The 20,040-nt window shown below is 35.8% G+C and overlaps 1 protein-coding gene across 6 annotated transcripts in view; it reads left to right on the top strand.

Moving 5' to 3' along the window:
* The first annotated feature begins 217 nt into the window (after positions 1-217).
* LOC145663073 (uncharacterized) overlaps positions 218-20,040 on the top strand; it is a 31,204-nt gene continuing 11,381 nt past the window's right edge. The window contains exons 1-2 of one of the 6 annotated variants that reach the window (XM_081729269.1): positions 218-354; positions 10,884-11,070. In XM_081729269.1, coding sequence (XP_081585395.1) covers positions 11,017-11,070 — 54 coding nt within the window. In that variant the 5' untranslated portion in view covers positions 218-354; positions 10,884-11,016. Of the gene's footprint in view, positions 560-857; positions 1,173-2,186; positions 2,660-10,883; positions 11,071-20,040 lie in introns of those variants that run through there. The other 5 variants (XM_081729265.1, XM_081729270.1, XM_081729267.1 and 2 more) reach the window with 5 other exon arrangements.

The following is a 20,040-nucleotide window of genomic DNA, read 5'->3' on the forward strand; positions in this document are numbered from 1 at the left end:
TTCCGGAATTTCGAAACGTTCCGGATTTTCGGAACATTCCGGAATTTCGAAACGTTCCGGAATTCCGAAACATTCCGGAATTAGATGAATTCCGAATTCCGGAATACGAAATCGAATTCCGAACACCCCTAGAATCTACCCATCACTAATCTGGATCCGCCCCTGTTATTATTATTATTACAATGATCTAAGTCATTTTGCATCTTATAAGCATCTCTATAGATTCATCTCATATCATAATCTGTTTCTTTGGATTTCACCGTCTATAATTTCCGTAGGAGTTTTTTTATACTTATTAATTAGCGTTCGCAGAAGAAGAAGAAATAGAAGAAGAAGACGAAAAAGAAGATGCAGGTTTGTATATATTATTTATTATTGGGCATTACTCGAGCAGGCGGTTCTACCAAACGATGACACATTTCTTACATTTTCAGGTTAGTTTCGAACTTTGTATTTATTGTGGCAGAGCATGCACTAAATGAGGAGACGCATTACTACTTTCAGATTGACTCGGGAGGGCTCAGTAAATACAGTGTGGACATTTGGCATAAAAACTACAGTGCGTAAAATACTAACCAACTTGAGCTAGGAGCCCACTATAAAGTACTAATACTATCTAATGGGGCGTTTACACTTGGTCGATTTAGTCGCACGACTAAATCGACTCGCTGCATTTGCCACTAAATCGAAGCAACTAGGACGAATCAGATCGATGGATGTGTTCAATTATTTTAACCACAGAAAATAGAACGTCTTTCAATTCAGTTTCCAGTCGATTAGTCGCCTTCGATCAACAAGCGATTAAGTTGAAGTCCCGTTTACACGGTCGATTAAGTTGAAAGTGACGCCAATTCAACTGAATCGAACGCAAATCGACAAAGTGTAAACGCTCCATAACCGAGTCAGGGGACGACCGCAACAGGCTGGTCAGCGTGCAGTTTTACTACATGGATCCATAGTATAAATAATAGTAGAAGTAGTGGTAGCAGTAGAAGTAGAAACGGGTTAGAAGCCCCGCAGGGGTTCGTTGGGTTTTGTTCTAGACAAAATGGAAAAATTAGACTCCTAAATTTTGGGGGGCCTTGTACAATCTGTGGATCCATATAGTAAAACTGCACCGGTGGCCAGAACAGCAAGAGATCCGTAGGCAGCAGGCGCATCAGCGACGGGAGGTATACGCATAAACGAGGATAGTGGAAGAACACAACATATTCCATCATTACTCAAAATTCGTTTCAATGTGCTGTGCACTTATAATAATTATTTATGTAGACGCTTATTCCTTTACGAAAAACGTTTCAAATCGTACTCTACTTGTAAATTTTCTATTTGATACAACCGCTTCCTGGAGTGAACCCTTTTAGTGCCCTATGTTAACGAAATTGCAAATTTCACATGCTCCTTGCCGCTAGAAGGAATTTCGATAATAGTATACATGAGACCGCCCTTGTTTTCGGTGTTCCAGGATACTTCTTAAGTAGGGAAATGATGTTATTTCATGTGCAAGTGGTAACAGAACACAGAGGAAACCCAGATCATGTTGTATTCACACTCCAATATAAAGTGTGAATACACCCTGATCTGCGTTTCTTCTGTGTTCTATTACCACTTCGACATGAAATACCATTTCCCTACGTAATGCAAGAGTAAGAAGTATCCTGGAGCACAAGACATGCGATATGCGTTAAAGTCCTAATCCCCCACACACACACAGCCATACATAAAGTACAAGGGCACTACACGTGCAGATATTATAAAGTACAAAGGCAAATGTGAGGATACGTAGAGCAACAATAAGAAGCATCCACGTGCACGTGACATGCGATATGTGTTTCGAATTTCCCACATATATTCATACAATATGTACAAGGGCACATTATTATTCGAAAACTAAAAAAGTCCTAGAAAAACAGTTTAAGTACAAGGGCCAATTTCAAGAATGCAATAAAAATAAGGGAGGGAGTACCAAGCGAAAACGCGCACAGACTTCAAAGCACCAAAATACAAACAAATAACAATTTTATACGTGGTTCACGATCCACGCATTTTAATTACACGTGGTTGTACATTCCTTTCTCAAAAAAAAAAAAAAAAAAAAAGCATCGAAACACAACTTACCAATCCACATTAATGCATGTTCGTGCAGCTTCCCCCTTCTTCGGCAACTCATGCAGCTTCATGTATTTTCAATATTGAGTCAAGCTTCTTCAATAAAATATATTTTTTAACATCAAAGTACGTCTTCACCACTCCAGCTTCCATTCTTCTCCTTCTATTTTCGTTCGGCACTTTTATAAATGTTGCCAGGTTCATGTAAAAATGCCATCGCACGTAGGCGGAACCTCTGCCTACAACTGCAGGACGTTATACGGCCCGCAAGAAAATTCCCGAAAATGCAAATTAGCAGTAAGTGAAAGTAAAGAAGAAAAACACGAAAGTAAACAAGAAAAAACAAATTTCCCGTTGCGTTCAGCTCACAAAAACCTCTACGCAATGACGCAAACCTGTACGGAATAAGCCCCAAACTTCCGTTTCTACAACAAAAACTGCTAAGCAATCACGTTAGACCTGCTACTACTGCATACAGCTCTCGAACATTTGAAGAGCGTTCAACGTGAAGAAAAACAAAGTGTAAGAAGAACAACAAAGGCGAGGAATGGTACGTTCTTTTTTATTTTCGTATCAGTCGATAAGTAAATGAAAGTGGGTTTGTTACCCCCTTTTTAAGTTCGTAGATACTCAATGAATAATCCCTAGAAGTATGAGCGTCCAGCTCCTTCTAGAACTCTGACGGTCTTACGTATACTATATCTGGAATTTCATTTCCCTTGCGTGCAGTGTTTCTTCCAGACACGTTTTTTTTGGGGGGGGGGAAGGCCAGCTTCCCCCGGAGATCTGAAAGTACCCCCCCGAATGAGACGAAAATAATACGGCTACAATTTAATTATAAATAAAATAGTATAACCTGACCAGGATAGCTGTGCGGTTTTGGAAGGATGGCGCTGCTGTTGTGTTTACATTAGTTTCTTGGCAAGCGCGGTGGGACAGGGGAGCGGGGAGTTTCACTTTGCAGTGTATCCAACGGTTTTTTAAAGTTGCAATTTAGATATTATGCTTAGTCTAATCTCTTTACGCTTAATAAAAAACAGCGTAACTTATGTATGTATTGTAGTGAACCATTCCGGAAGTAATGCAGATGTATTGTGAATAGTGATTTATGAATGGAAATTATCAATCTAAGAACAACACAGCACAGTTGGCAATTTAGCTTCTACCGTGTATTAAGCAGATTGTATAAAAATTGATTACGTTTTATTCGATTTCATTATAAAGCAGTAGCAGCCTGTTAAACACAGGAATGACAATGTCAGTGACTAAAAGATTCATTTTGGGTTGATAGCTTAGAGTTTTGCGCAATATCCTGTAACTGTAAGTTTAAATCAAGTGAAGGTTAAGGCTCATGATGCTGCTGTTTAAGTGTATGTTTATCGATTGACAAATAAATTATTTTTTCGAGTTTTAGCCAGAGAGGAATCTCGAAACGTTTCCTCTCGAGAACTGTGAAAGTCCTTTCCGCTGGTCTATTGGCCAGCGCATGTGCTTTTATTGTATGTGGTTCTGGGTTTGATTCCCATTGAGAGAACAAAATTTAATTTTACAATCCTTCACTTTCATTAATCATCTGTCTCCTCTAGCATAAACAACATAATCATGGGACGTTAAAATAAAGAAATTTCATTTTTTTGTTCTGAACCCTTTGGGGGAAAAGGAGGTGAAGAAATTTTTCCTTCAGTTTTTAAAGATTTATGGGATTGGATAATTTGCCTTTAGGGATTGATTTGTACAATTTGGTTCAGTGCACCCTTCTTTTAGGATCATTATAGAAATCCAGCCCTTTGGTAGAGTTCGAATAAAAGTATTGATAAAACATCAGCATATGGGTAGTGTAAGAGTAAGTATCATTGCTTCAGCACACAATAAATTTTATTTATGAGGAAAGAAATTACCTCTGGACTAACTCTGAATTTCTCTCAGGTTTTAGCTATCAGGTGACAAAGAATTAAATCTACTAACTGTTTTCACACACAATATAATTTTGAAACTTGGGAGCCTAGTGTTATATTTGTGTCTGTAGTATATAATAATGCTGATACGTTATTCTGTTGAACATCAAAGGTATTTGTCGATTGACTTCAGAGGACTGAGTTTAGCCCGTAAACACAAGTTGCCTATAGTTCAAACATATCAGATGTACGGTCTTGTTTAATAAAACCTGCTCCTCCCTGTCCTCTATCTGAAAAGTCCTATATTGTTATTCACATATGAAATTCAAAGGCAAAGTCAATCGTCTTTATTCAGTTGTATTTTTATTTCAAGTGTAAGTATTAAAATGCGCTACGCATGGTTGCAAGAGGTTGGGTGGCTTTTTTAAAAATACTGAACTGACATATCTAACATTGGCATTTATCTTCTTTATAAATTGATGTAAGAAACGGCCGACTGATTTCCAGCCAATTACCGGTATCTTTGAGCAACGAGATAACAATGGAAGACAAACTTCGTTCTTTTCAAACTCTATACTTTGAAAAACTTATGAAAGTGGTTTTGTTATTCAAATACATATTCCCTCTAATCAATTTCAGAAGTAACATTAATCTTAGAATAACGTAATGGCTGTAAGAGTTACCCTGAAAATGTATTTTGTATGTTTTCTTTTTTACGAAATTCAGAGACTTTGTCTGAATTATACTGGAGTTACAAGGAACCTTCAATTATCAGGCACCCCATTTTAATCGCTCCCCCTCCGCCGTCAATGCAACACTTCTAACCGTCTCCCCAGGGGTCCTGGATCCACCCCTGATTGAGATGGTACATAAAAATAACTTTGTCTAATCTCTGTCATTATTTAGCATGGTTTAGTATTTCTTTAAAAAAAAAAAAACAAAAAAAAACGATATTTCTGCCACATTTTGAAAACTTTATTTGAAAGTTTTCAAAATGTGGCAGAAATATCTTTTTTAAAATTACTAAATCATGCTAAATAATGACAGAGATTAGACAAAATTATCTTTATGTACCATCTCAATCAGGGGGTGGACCCATGACCCCTGAGGAGACGGTTAGGAGTGTGGCGGTAAAAGATTATCAGTTCACTCTCTCACTAAACTTTTGAAGTACATCCGAATATGATGTCAATGCAAAAGAATTTTCTTACTCAAGACCCCGATCGCTCCGCCCCTGACTTGAGCATATGCGTGAAGTGGTTTATTACGAACAAGACAGAAAGAACTGTGATAGATTGATTAGAGAACTGTGATAGATTGATTACAAGTAGTCCGGTTAGAAACACTGCTGCTTGCATTTTAGTTCCAAAACCGGCCGCCCGCACTCGTTCGCTGGTTGTGTTATACCTGTAGTGCCCCCGGAATACTACGGAATAGATGAAGTTCAGACCTGGTGTGGTTTTCATTATATCACTTTGACGGGGCAACTTACAAGGGAAGAGAGGGAGATTATATATCGGAGTAGAAGATGGCTTATACACCAATCGAAAGAACTAATGACGCCTGTTACAAAACTGTAATAAAAAATTTCCGAATACATATATTGTGCGAGTTTTATGAATATACAGGGTGTCCAGAAAATCCGTTTCCACCTCTAGAATCGGAAACGGTGAGTCAGATACCAAAAGAGGAAAACATGTATTTGATCATTTTAAAAGTACAACGTATCAAAAGCAAAAAGTGTTGTCCCAGGGCCACCCGCAGTGTCCCAGGCGGGGTCCAACTCAAAAATTGCAAATGATAAGGGAGTCAAATAGCATATCGCTGGAAACGTGTTGAGAAATGAAAGAAGACGGAACAAGTCTCGACTCTCTAAAATTACCCCGTGCAAAATGGCGACCGGTCAAAATGTCAGCAAAAAAAGTCAAGTCTATGACCACCCCTATAAATCTGAAACAGTGAGACAGATGTCAAAACAGGAAAATACGTGTGTCATCATTTCAAATATACAATGATTGAAAATAAATATATTTGTCCCAGACGGGGTCGTACTCACAATTTTCAAATGGCAAGGGAGGTCAAGTAGCAGATCTGTCGCGATATGAAAGAATATGGAACAAGTCTCGACTCTCTAAAATTAAACTGTACAAACTGGCGGCCGGTTAAAATGTACATCCTTATTTCGATTCTCCGAGGGCATTCGCTTTCCATTTTGCAATCAACACTTGTCATTGTGAGATATTTGCACGTATTCGCTGTTCCAGGTGCAAGAAAGCTTTTTTTTTTTTTTTTTTTTTTTCAATTCTCAAAGATGTCAAATGTTATTTATTTTCTTTTCTTTATTTCTTAATTTTCTTTTCTTAATATCTAAGAGTACACTACGTATCTAAGCTTGTGAATGTACTAAAAGCAGATGTGACGTCTAGTTTTTATGTTATTGTGAGACAGAGCTTAGATTGCAATCCGGAGAAGTGTGTAAAATCAACTTATATCCATCTTGACGAACTATTGAAATAAGTCCTGGAGGAAGTAGAAAGTGGCGGAGACCTTAAAAAATGCTTGAGCTATCTCCAAAAGCTGGAATAATGAACTATGAATCGTACAAAATGGATTGACGATGTACAGAAGTATGAAGGTTCCACCCTAACGATGTGCTGTTCGTTCGGAAATTAACAAGATGGCAAGTTTCTTCTTAAATCCACCTTGGAGTATGGAGCTAATGGTGTTGGGGCGGGCACATTTTTCTTCGATTTTTGAACTTCCTGACTGAATTCTCTGATGTGCCACTTATTTTATTCTTTTATTTTTCTCTTATTTATTTAGATTTTCCATTGTTTGTTATTATTCTTCTCTTTTTTACTATAACTTTTATTTGCTCATTTTTTGTTCTGTCTTATTCTTAGTTATTTTAATTTCCAGTTATTTTCTTAATTATTCTTTTTGTGAAAATGAAACATTTTCTAAACCCTCCTTCTCTAATTGCAGTTGTTTGTATTTAACTTGTATTTGCACTTTTCTGTTCTTAGTTCACATTTGTTGTGTGTTTTCTCTTCCTATAGTAAAAGCGGTTTCAGGATGGATCACATGATTGGCTGGTGGACTTATGAAAATGCACGACATCTGCAGAATGATAATCCGATAAACAGGACCTTGCGAAATTGTTCGATGATTGGTATCGTGTGAAATTGCACCATAAGAAAATGCACGACACCCTAATTGCAATGCTCTTGCTTCGTAATCATCAAAGTTGGTTCTTTTTTAAGATAAAAATAAAGATAACATCTGTAACTCCTTAGTAGCGTCAAGTAGATCAAGCTTTTCCTTCTGTAGTATCTCACTGGTTTTGTTCACCCTTTGTAAGATTTCGTCCCAAATCACCGTTAACAAAGTAGTCTGAAAACTTTCTAGTGTTTTGCGAAATCCTTCAGCTATGATTCTCCTATCACATACGTATTATACGTATCACATTAGCCTCCGAGATCTAGTTTGTTTGTAACCAGGTAGCTCAACCGGAACGGAAATTACGTTTTCTGCATTAGTGAATTTTAATTTTTTCTCTTTTCTCGCCATCCAATTTTTGCGCCCTATGCAAGTGCCTAGCGCGCCTAAGCGGAAAAGCAATCCTGAAGTGCATATAAGAACGAACTTTATCACCTATTTTTTACTGTAGACCAGGATTTCTCGACGTGGGGGTCGCGACCCCTACGGGGATCGCGAGAGAGTTTCATGGGAAAGAGGGTTCATGTAGATTAGTGGAAGAGATAAATGTAATTAGAATCTAATACCGTAAAATATTTTCAAACATTATTTTGAATTTTGTTCTGATAGGAATATTTTTATTTTTATACATATCGTTAAGAACAACAAAACAAAACAAACAAACAAACAAAAAAAAGTTTACTAAATATTTTTAACAGTTTTTTTTTTATCATATGATCCAGAATTAAGGGAGCTATGAATTTTTTAATTTTCAAACGGCTTCCATTTTGAAACAGTATAACGGATCGGATTCGATACTTGTAACATGAATGAACAGATCAAAGTTAGTTTTAACCCATTTGCGTTTTGGGAAGTTACTGTATCCAGTAAATACAAGAAATGGATTCTACTATGATAGAAATAGATGGATATCGTAAGATCTCCGCCATGGGTATTAAAAATCCCACACAAGCTTATTACAAACCAGAAATTATAAGGGGATTGCTGGCAAGAGGATGTGATTAAATGGGGGTCATAATAGGAATTAAGTTGAGAACCACTGCTGTTGACAAAGTTACACAAACTTCAAAGGATGAAGTTTAGTTATGGGCCAAGCATCGTAAGCGAGTCTCCGGTTAACCATACCAATGAGCTAACTAGTACGGTTGGGTAGTCCCATCTCTTAGTCCTGCAACGCATTTTTATTCTTTACTGTTGTACTTAAGATCTCAGATGTGCTTAGCGTAATGGCAAGAAGAGCTGAAGAGCCAGTCCAATCGGCGACACAGACATATTTATATGTTGCTTTCTGAAATTTGTTTTTATAAGTACTTTCACTGTAAAAGAACTGGAGAACCAACGAATAAATAGCGAAAAGACAATAGTATACATAGTAGCGAAAATCACTGCTCACTTGTGTCAGAAGTTTTGTCGAGGTGCGAGTTATAATGTTTTCATAATTTTCTTGTTCTAATCCATTTCCTGTTCCCGCTTCGCGATTTTTTTGTTTTAACTATATATATATATTGTTAAGAAATAAACATTTTGTTACTATTTCTCTTACGTATAATTGATTTTAGTAAAGGTATGCAAATATATAATATAGGTACATTGAAATCTCTAAATAGCGGACACCATGATGGGACATGAATTTTTGTCCGTTATTGAGAGATGTCCGTTATAGAGAGGTTACAGAAATTTATTTTGACTCAACAGTAATTGTGTGCTGTAATATACAGTAAATACATTGTGTATGAACGTACGTACATAAAATTCAATATGCAAATACTGTATTTAGTACGTGTTTGAATTACTGGGAGAGATGGAGAAATTCATTTCTGTTAAATATGCTGGGGGATGTGTTAATATATTCGTATACCCGTACTGCAACAGATAATGCGTGTATGTTAATTTTCTTAAGTACATGTCATCACCCTGTAAATGTTTCTCATTTATTTCAAATTCTCAAAACCTTCTCAAAAGATGCGTTAGCAACCAACTAATCGGCTAAACTCTTTTGTTTAGTGAAAAAGGCATACTTTTTCCTCTACAATGGTAATAAAACTCATTAGCAAGTGCCCATTGCGGGCAGTACGGTTGCGGAAGAAACATATGTGTGCGTGCGCATTTGTGTACTGTCGCGGTATTTTTTTTGGCGGAATGGATGAAAAGGCATATGGGAGTGGATGTGTTTATTGACCCAGCCCTAATCACAAAGAAAGGGAAAAAGGAAACCGGGAAAGCTCCAACCCAGACTTGTTTCAGTATCATAAGTTTAAAAAAAAAAGAAAAATGTTGCTTTTCAAAAAAAAAAAAAAAAAAAAAAAAAAGAAAGAAAGAAAGAAAGTAAGAGAGGAAACATTGCTCATTGAAAATGTTATTGCAAAACAAACAGTGTTTGTTTTGTTATCTATGAAACTGTCGGGAAAAATGCAAGGTCCAGAGGCAAAAGGACTAAATTTGTTAGGGAAGGGAAGATAGTTCGCATAGAATTCTTGGCCATACGACTGACCCTGGATGAGTGTTATCGTGTATTGAATGTTTTCTAGAATTTCCACCAGAAAGCAGTTTATTGCGGGCAGAAAAAGAAAGAATTTCAAGTTCAGTTTGAATCTGTTCTGTTTGATGGTTCACCAGGTCTAGACTCATGATAGATACGCTTGTGAGGAATAATATGTCGCAGAACCGAGAATAATTCCTGTCCGTTATGAACAGGTTATTGAAACGGCTGGGGTAAAAAAAAAGGACTGTCCGCGTCCGTATGTGAGAATGTCCATAAATGGGAGTTTTTTTTTCCCATAAGGGAACATATATTTTTGCCGGGACAAAAAAAAAAAGGTCGTTATTATAGAGGTGTTCGGTGTTGAGAGGTGTCCGTTAAAGGAAGTTTCACTGTATTTCATTTTGACTGCTGTGTCGTGTGTGTTAAGTGTACATATTTCAGTTTGACTAATTATTTGATATTTTCTTTCTTGGTTTTCTCCCTTTTGCAATCAAAAGATCACGTATTTATTCATCCGAAATTTTTGCCTAATTATTTTACATTTAAAATTAAACAATCAAATATATATATATATATATATATATATATATATATATATATATATATATATATATATATATATTGTTATACATTTTTAAATAATATTGAAGCCAATAATGGACAAGTACAATGTAAAAATTTTAAATTTATCATAAAATTTGGATTTTCGTTATTCGTTCGTTTAAGTATTTTAAGGTATTTTATTTTAAAGTAAGAATGTAAAGTATATGTATTTTAAAGTAAGAAAAGCTCCTCCAGTGCTTTACCGGGAGGTATGGTTTCTAGTATTGAGGATACATTATCTCTCTGCACCGCCATACTTATTCTTTGGATTAGGAAGGTGGTTGCCCTTTCATCACCGGATAAGTGTGTGATGCGTTTTCCTACTTCCTTTATGAAGTTTAGGCTTTCCCTTCCCCACGAGCCACCGGATTCAACTGCAACTGGTACGAATTGATATTTTTCCATAAGGTTGTTGTATTTCCTTCTTTTCTCTCTCTCTTTCCGGCCTGCTGCATTGAAGAGAAAGAAAAAATATTATTATATTTAAAGTATGTTTGGAAAATTACAAATTTTCAAGGGATGTTTGTTTTATATTACAAGATCAAAAATATATCTTTTGTTAATTTTGATTGCAGAAAATTATGAACGTCCGCAGAAAGTGGAAGCAGTTTTATGTCTAAGATAGAAGCATACAGTAAATGCAGATGTTGTTTTGGAATTGCAGACAAACAGAAAACATTATTTGAGAGAAAACCTTGATGGAAGAGGATGAACGAAAATTCTTTTAAGAAAGACTTCCAAGAAGATTCAATGCATTTGGAGGTGAGTGTGGAATTGAAGGATAATACTCGAGTAGCATGAAGAGGTAGCAATTGCTGATACAGGATTTCACATAACTAATATACGAGATATGTTGATACGCCATGTTCTTTATTTCATATTCTGATTCGTGAAAATTCCTTGCACTTTTAGGCTTTCCGTTCTTTCATTGAGCCTTGCTCGCGTAGGATGAAAACAGTAGACAGGGTTGGCTGGTTTAAACTTTGGTTTAAATCGTGTGAACTTAATGGTGACGTTTCAAACCATCTGCATTAGTTTTATCTTCTTTTCACCTTTTAATGAAGGCGTCCCATGTTCAATTCTCAGTCGAACAACAATCCTTCTTTCAAATGTAAACCAAGTAGCGGTTCGGATGTTACTTTAAGGGAAAGCCTTCTCCTTGATAACCTCAGTAGTACATAAGGATGTTGAGCCTAAACATACGAAACGAAACCAAATTGTATATTTTTTACTTATCTAAATGCCTATTGTTTTGTTGTAACCGCCCGGGTGTCAAGTCGCTGTTCGGGCGGCCATTTATTTGTAACCACTTCGTGTAATCTGGTCGCTGTTCGTGGTTCTTGGTCCTATCAATAAGTATTCTCCTGCGACTGGAACTTACCTGGACAGGACGATGAAGGACCTCTCCAAGAAGAGTTACAAACTGTTCCCAAATCGCTCGTCGGTCTCAATGATGAGATGAGCATTAGGCGCCGAGAGGTTCGGGTGTCTCGTCTCGAAAACCTCACGGACGATCAGACGGTCATCCAGACCATAACGCACACAAACATCACTCATACAAACAACGAAAACACACTGGATTAAATGACACTATACTTATTTATTAGAACACTATCACATATATAAAAAAAATAGCGAAGAGGAATGAACACAACACTAAACACTGAATATGTATAATAATTTTCGTCACGGAAATCACACTTTGTCCTTTAAAGACAATAAAGCCCTTTATATATATACGAAATTATAATTTAGAGTTCACGATAAATGCTTCTCTCACACCATTGACGCACTTGGGGAATTAGCACTGGGGAAAAGTTGTCTGGATCGTCCCATGATGAATCCAGTTGCTGCGCCAACAACCCTGCAGCGTAAAGATCAGTCTTCAGCAAATTAAACAAGAAATCCTCCAAAGTAGAATGCTATATTGGAGGGCGCGTATATAACTTTTTAGCGCACTAGGTTTGTGAACCTGGGACTTCACTAGTTGGGGTTAGCCGTAAGAAAACGTCCTTCGCCGGCTAATAGCTTGTGCCCCTTAACACACAATCGTACTTGGTTCCCAACGCAACGTGCGTGGTGGCTACGTACAGTATCGGAGTCGAACTCGCTGAGCACCAAAGCTCAAGGTACGGGTTGCAATGGTCAACTAAAAGTGTTGGTAGTTCATTCCAAAAATCACTCAGTTAACTCACCTGTATGCACATACAAACAGAATACGGAAAACAATTTATGTTAATTTTAGTCAACTGCCTATAATGCACTAGACACGGCGATAACTCTGGCGTGAGAAAGTACAGATAACGAGCTACGAAACAACGCAGTTGGTGCCACTTTGGTCACTGGAACATCTGGTCAGCCCGTATTTCTCTAATCTATTGCAATATTTCCATAAGCGATTAAAGGAAACACTTAATTCAGTTCCCAATAACTATAAAATATATACTGTGCATATAATAAGTCAGGGAGAAACACTGAAATGGTTTGTCACTAACTGAAATGATCTCAACAAAAGCAATGTCTTAAATATATAAATGAAAAAAACGATGAAAGACTTCTTTGTCCAATTGTGTGGGAAAGAAGCAATTCTCACCGAAGAAAGAACTTATATGCATTGCAGAATAAAGTACAAATCGAAAATAATAATCACTGTCTTTACGAAATATACAGAGTGTCCACAAAAACTCCTTCTATAACCTGGTGGCGGTTATATTGTAAAGAAGCAATGGTGCTTAAATATATTGATAGACATCGGCAAAACTTACCGACTGTCTACGTAGTTTCCACCATTGGCTTGTATTGGACTTTCAGTTTTAATTTTATGAATGATTGTACATACTAAATTTGTAATTTAATACCTCAGTTTTAGCGTACTGATTATGACACGCTGACCTTAAAATTTTACATGCAAAGCAAATAACGGGATTTTCCCGTTATTGCTTTGCATTTAAAGTAATCAGGACTTTCTCAATGGCTAAAGCGGGAGTTTCCCGATTTAAAAATAATTCTGTATAATGATTTCACTTGTGTAACTGTTTACCTTTTTGTCCTTCTGAAATGACTCTTGACAATTACATTAACAAGTATGTAAAGATCAGTACAATGCATTTTTATCAGGAGTCCTTCGTGAGTGAGTCGGCAGACTCATCGCATTTGTGGGCAATTAATCCTGGTCTCGAGTCCAAATGGAGGACAATTTCTTTCGGATGTAAGCCGAGCAGCGGTTTGGATTCCGCTTTAAGCTTACGTGACTCCTAGTATAACCCGGTTGTTGCATAATAATTCTAAGGCGAAACAAATTTATTTCTGTCCATATGTAATATAAATACATAGATCAAATTATTCAAACAAAAAGAAAAACTGGTTTAAATCAAAAATCCAGGTTTTTTATTGTGTTTTTTTTTTAAACATGGTTTTTGCCAACCCTGAGTAGAAATAATAAAATATAAATGAAATAAAGAGGACTGGACTCACCTGAATAGAACACTGTAGAATACCTTGTCTATTCTTCTGGATGCGTGTCAAATAGTAGTGAAGCAAGCTGTGGACTGGCGGGCTCAAATTATGTGTTCTTTTGTTCAGGAAGGGACAAGGAGTCAATTCCTTTATTTCTTTGATGTTTGTATTATACTATTATACTCCTATTTCTATACTTCGTGAGCAAGTATCCAAGGGAGACCCGAAAGCTTGGAAGTACAAAGAATTTTCTGGAATCTGAATATAAAGTAAATAAAATGATTGTTTCTGATTATGATGCCTGTTTGTTCGTAATACAGAGACGACTTTTGTTTTATTTAATCTCTGAACAAATGAGACTAGGTAGTATGTGAAGTTCTAATCAAGACCTGTAATTACAAACTACTTATATTTCATATAATCTTTTGACTTTTGTCCTATAGAGAAAGACAGTTTAAAAAGTCCGTGAGTAAGATGATTAGGTCCTGGTTTTAGAAAACCACATGGAGAAGCATGGTGCTTGTTCGGCAAGCATAAGCCGATATAGGCCAGGTAAGCTTAGGGGACAAGATCAAAATATAAACGGTGAGCCAGCAAATAGGCTTCTATCTCCTTCACTTTCAGTTAGGCTCAAATGTGAAATATCTAATCCATCGTCTATCATTTTTAAGGGCTTATTTCATTTCTATAACATTTACTTCTCACATTCTAAACGTGTGATATAGGATCAACGTAAGTAGTTATTGTATATAACTTAAAATTACTTTTTTTATTTTATTTGTTTATGATTATTATTTTATAAATCAGGAATATTTTTTCATTAATCCTAGCAATTGCAACTATTTTTGAAGGGTCGAAGGATCTTCTGTTGTGTTTAGATTCTGTGGCAGAGTTAAGAATCTATTGTCTTGTTATAGTTGTTTTATTTAACTTTTGTTCATTTTGTATTTTACTTTTCCAATATCCATTTGAGCTGAAGTGGTGAGAATATGTGCATTTTGTCTATACTGATATGTGTTGTTTATGTAAGCATGCCAACGTCTGGTAATTGTCCAGATTGTAATGTACCAATTTCTTATCAATCAATGTACCATTAAAGCCATTACGCATAACAATGTTTTTTCGGATGTTATGAAAGAACAACATGGTTTTATGAAAAACAAATCAACGAATACTAACTTGGCATGTTTCATGTTTGTCTTGCCGTTAAGAACGACAGGATAATGATATATATATATATATATATTTCTCTATTAATTTATTTCTCTAAAGCCTTTGATAAACTGCCAATCACATACTTACAAGGAAATTGAAAGAATATGATTTATCTATTAAGTTCATTAGGTGGCCTGTCTCATATCTTTCCAATAGGAAATTTGTGATTAGATATCATGGTTATATCTCTGCAGTTCACGATGTTTTCTCAGGTATCCCTTAAGGTTCTAACTTGAGACTGCTTCTGTTTCTTTTATTTCTAAGTGATTCGAACGAGTACATTGTCATTGTCTTATTATGCTGATGACTTAAAAATTAATCGTTCTGTTGACTGCTGATCACAGTACTGTTATTCAAAGTAATATTGATAGTGTTAAAATGATCTTGCAGTAATGCGTTACCTTTAAATCTCAACAAAACTCTAACTGTTACTTTTTCCAATAAAACTAATCCTGTTTATTATACGTATGTTATTGATAATATTTCTAAGTATGTTGAGTCATTGATAATATTTCTGCTAAATATCTTCGCTGAAGATCTGGATATAATATTTGATAATAAATTATTATTTAATAAGCATTTTGAACATATTATCTCCAAAGGAAGCAGAAAATTAGGCATTGTCAAATGGATCTGTAGAGATTTTGTACTAATTAAAACTTGTTTTCCTTTGTATCTCACTAATGTTAGAAGTCATATTGAATATTATTTTAATGTTTGGAACAGAAGCGTACAGCACTTTTATAATATTGAATTTGTTCAAAATTTCTTTCTTTCCTGGTTACACTGGAAATTCAAGTTTTTGTCATTCAAAATCAATGATGAAATTATACATTTACTTGGATCCTGAAACTATCAGAAAGAACTTTGTATAATCTTAAATAATTGCTTGAAATCCTAACTGATAAACTACACTTAATTAATATTGTTAACTTGCGTGTTCCTTAGAGAACTACTATGAATTAATAACATTTTTAAGTGTGTACCTAGCTTAAGTGATGTATGTACCCATCTAAAAGAGTGTTTCTGTGTGGCCAACAGGGTTCGACCCACCTGGGTTTATGAGTTTTTTGTTATATTATTGGTACAACTGAGGTGATCGCATTGAAAGTGATTTTTATCAGATTTTGAACTTTCCTAGGGCGAATTAGATGCTTTCACGTGAAGTATACAGCAACATTCAACATTAAGACCTTTATAAAGTTTTGAATGCATTGAATGAATAAAAAACGTTAGCTTGAGATAATTATAGAACAAATTAATGTATGGATTATGCTTATAGCCTATTTCAAGTAAAATATGCAATTTTATACTTTAGAAAATACTTTCCGTGAGTAGTGTGCTCGGACGCCGAGGGATGTTATCCTTCATATGTTTGACGGTTTAAGATTATAGGTGTCGGTACTACCAGTAAATATGTAAATACATTGATAAAACTATTAGTATTATTTTTTACCTTTGATGGTAACAAATGTATTCTTCAGTAAAATTTGATTTTCCAACAACAGTTTAGTTCAGTCATTTGTTGTTACTCTTCAAATAAACATTTTGTAGAATCAATACCAGCAATAGCGTAAAAATTCTTGTCAAATTTTTAAAAAAAACTTAATGCCCGGAGTTCCGAAAACTACGTAACGCTACTATTTCAAGTGCTGAATTCAAACTTTCGTACTAGTGAAGTTTCGATGTATAGTAAAGAAAGCTGAATTTTCTGGAAGAATCCGTCGTAAAAAGAAGTGCTCGGGAAATTCCCACAATTGAACGCACAAAGCATCGGAAGTAAATACTTCAACAATAAAACCGTTTACTATGAAAGATATTTAAATTCATGTAAGACATTTTGAAACATATATTTTATAAAACATGAGTTATATCTTTAATTTTGCAAAGACTGAATCTGTAGTTACAGTGCAACTGTCTGTGTGAATTGAATGTTTTGTGCCATATGGCGGAAATTTATGGGCCTTTCTCACCTATCGACTCGATGTGTACCATGGGGGCGCAGTGGTAGAGCGTTTACCTCCGGTGCTTGGGGTCCCTGGTTCGATCCTAGCTCGCGCCGTGTGGACTTTGTGGTGGACAAACACCGTGCTCGTGGGTTTTCTCGGGGTTCTCCTGTTTCCTTCCACTTTCTTCATTCCACCATTTCATTCATTTCTCATCATCACCGTCTCCTTTAACCTAACCGGCATAACCGTGGGACGTAAAACTCAAAGATGTCATTTCATTTTTCATTTTTCGATGTATGCCATGTGCCGAATGAAGCTCACATCGAACACTTGTAGCATAAACTGTTTGAGGTGTTCTTTTACTTGGTGTATTCTTAATAATTGTACGTAAAATGTAATAAGTACTACGAAGACTTAAAACCCCGATATTCAGTTTGAAATAACCTGCATTTCTCAGCAACAGTATTGGAACTAAGATGTAAAAAGGAGAGAAAATATTCCTTGTAAAGTGATTGTTTACAACAACGATTATTAGTCGAGACTATAACTACTACAATAACACGAGTTACTAGTTAAAAAAAAATGTAATCAAATGTACAATAACCCTTTCGGACCTAGGTGGCCAAAGTGGCACATACGGGTGTGTCACTTTTTTAATCCGCTCCTGTGTGAACACTAATTAAGATCTCGGTATATTTTTTTTGCCAAATATGGTTGGACCATAGTTTATCATATTAGTTTCTTTTTCTTCTATGTGTCGAATTTCCTTTTCAAATTTCACCCCAGTAAAAAATTCGAGAATTTTCGAATTTCGAATTTTTAAAATTATTTTTCCCCTGTAGCTTCATTCGTTGTAGAGAGACCTACTTAAGACTTGTCAGGTAGATACGTGGGATGGATACTTAATTGTTGACATCAATTGGACGGGCCTGCGCGCAGTGTTGCCAACTACGGAAATTAAAATTTCCTTAAATTTGGGCAAAAAATTTGAAATTTTTGTTTATAAATCCGTACCTATACGTCCGAGTGCAAGTTAACTTACGCCAGTCGAACATTTGTCCTTAGTGAACAAACGCGGGTACATATCGTTACAGTGGGGAATTAGGGGGTGCACGAAAAATTCGTATTTAGGTTCTAACCCTTGATTTTTTCCCCTACTTTTCTGTTTACCTTAATATATTTTTGGTAATTAAAAGCCCTGTTCCTTAAATATCGCCATGATACTTGTAGGATATATTAGTGGTGTACCAATGTTTATTTTAAAATAGTTTTCGTCTTTCAGGTAGCAGTGTTGCCAGCTACAGAAAATTTTAATTCAAGATTTTAGGGGGAAAATTTGGGAAAATTACCTGTTTTGTCTCTATTATTTCCCTCATGTTGGCTACATCGGAACAAACGTGCCAGTATATGAAAGTCTTGTCTTCGCCCTTCACAACACGATAGAAAGTTTCAATAGAATAATTAGGTAAAGTACAGTTGAGATTTACAGTAGACCTTGTTCTCTAAGTGGAAAGATGACTGATTTTTTTTTTAGGTAGAATGAGATATTTTTTAATGACATGCTTGCTTTATTAGATATCTTTACGATACTTGTAGGATTGATTAGAGGCATACCAAAGCTTATTTTAAGACAGTTTGCGTGTGTCTGCTAGCACTGTTGCCAGCTACAGAAAATTTTAATTCCCGATTTTATGGGAAATTAAAAAAAATCCCTTTTTGTCTTTATTATTTCCCTCTTGTTGGCTACATTCGAACAAACGTACAACTGTCTGAAAGCCTTGTCCTTAGCCTACACAGCACACCATAAAAAGTTTCTTTAGAATAATTAGGGGAAGTACAGTTGAGGCTTATAATAAACCATGTTCTGTAAATGGTAAGAAAATTGTGAATTTCTGAGGTAGAATGAGATTTTTTTTTTTTTTTAATTTCATGCTTTGTTAGATATCGCCATGATACATGTAGGATATATTCTTGGGGTACCAAGGTTTACTTTCGTCTGTCTGATGGCAGTGTTTCCAACCTATACGATTAATTCCCGATTTTAGGTGAAAAATTCGTCAAATTTTCTCTTTTCCCCTCTATTATTTCCCTTTTACTCGCTACATTGGAACAAATGTACCACTATCTGAAAGCCTTCTCTTTGGCGTACAGAACGCACCATAAAAAGTTTCAATAGGACAATCAGAGAAGATGTAGCCCCGGCATATCTGTTGATTTTTGCTTCTGAGGCGTAAAAAGTGTCAAAATTTCATGTGTATGGTGACAGCGAATTTTTTCTTTCTCTCTTTGAATAGAAGCTAGCGACTTCAGGTTTTCACTGTACCTTGTCAACACACCAAGAATTCTTTTAGGTGACTTGGGCCCATGTGGCAACAGTGGTGCTAGATACAAAAAAATCTTGAAATTCGGTTAGCGAATTTTTTGTAAATTTTCACCCCTACATTTCGTTCAGTAATTTCCCACCCCTTTTCAACACTGCAATGTAACTTACCCTAAAAAATAGCCATATTCCTTTTCTAAAAGCAAGGTCTTAACCATATCAATCGGGTAAATGTTTTTTGAGCAATAAGTCACTAACTGAAAATGTAGGAAAACGCCATAATGACCTGGGTCCGAAAGGGATAATCACACGATTTTTCTCGTATAAGTACAAAGAAATAAACAATTTGTAAGTTACGAGAGCTTCGACTCAAGTTTTGTTGATTATTTCAATAATCTTCAACGTAAATAAATAAATAATAGTTGCCAGAAAAAAAACAGACATATGGAAAAAAAAACATAAAAAACGGTGTTTTTTATTGAAAGAAAACCACTTTTTTTTTTTTTTAACAACACTATCGTGTAGATATTCAGAAAGTTTCTCCCAAATAACCCGTCGTAGGTGTCGTTGCAGGAAAGTGCGACAATAGTACAGTGCATTAAAGGTTGTCCGTGTGGAACGAAATGGCACAAAATAAGTCCTCTAATGTCATAGGCTATGATCACCATTAACTTGAAAGGAGAGGGATTGCGTCGAACTTTCTTCCTGTGTGGTGAACCTGAATGACGCCATTCCACGGACTGGCGTTTCGCCCAAAATTTATCTATGGTGACGATTCTCGCAAGCATATTG

Source organism: Thermobia domestica, chromosome 10, assembly GCF_964235325.1.
Source record: "Thermobia domestica chromosome 10, izTheDome1.hap1.1, whole genome shotgun sequence".
In the NCBI taxonomy this organism is placed as follows: Eukaryota; Metazoa; Arthropoda; class Insecta; order Zygentoma; family Lepismatidae; genus Thermobia; species Thermobia domestica.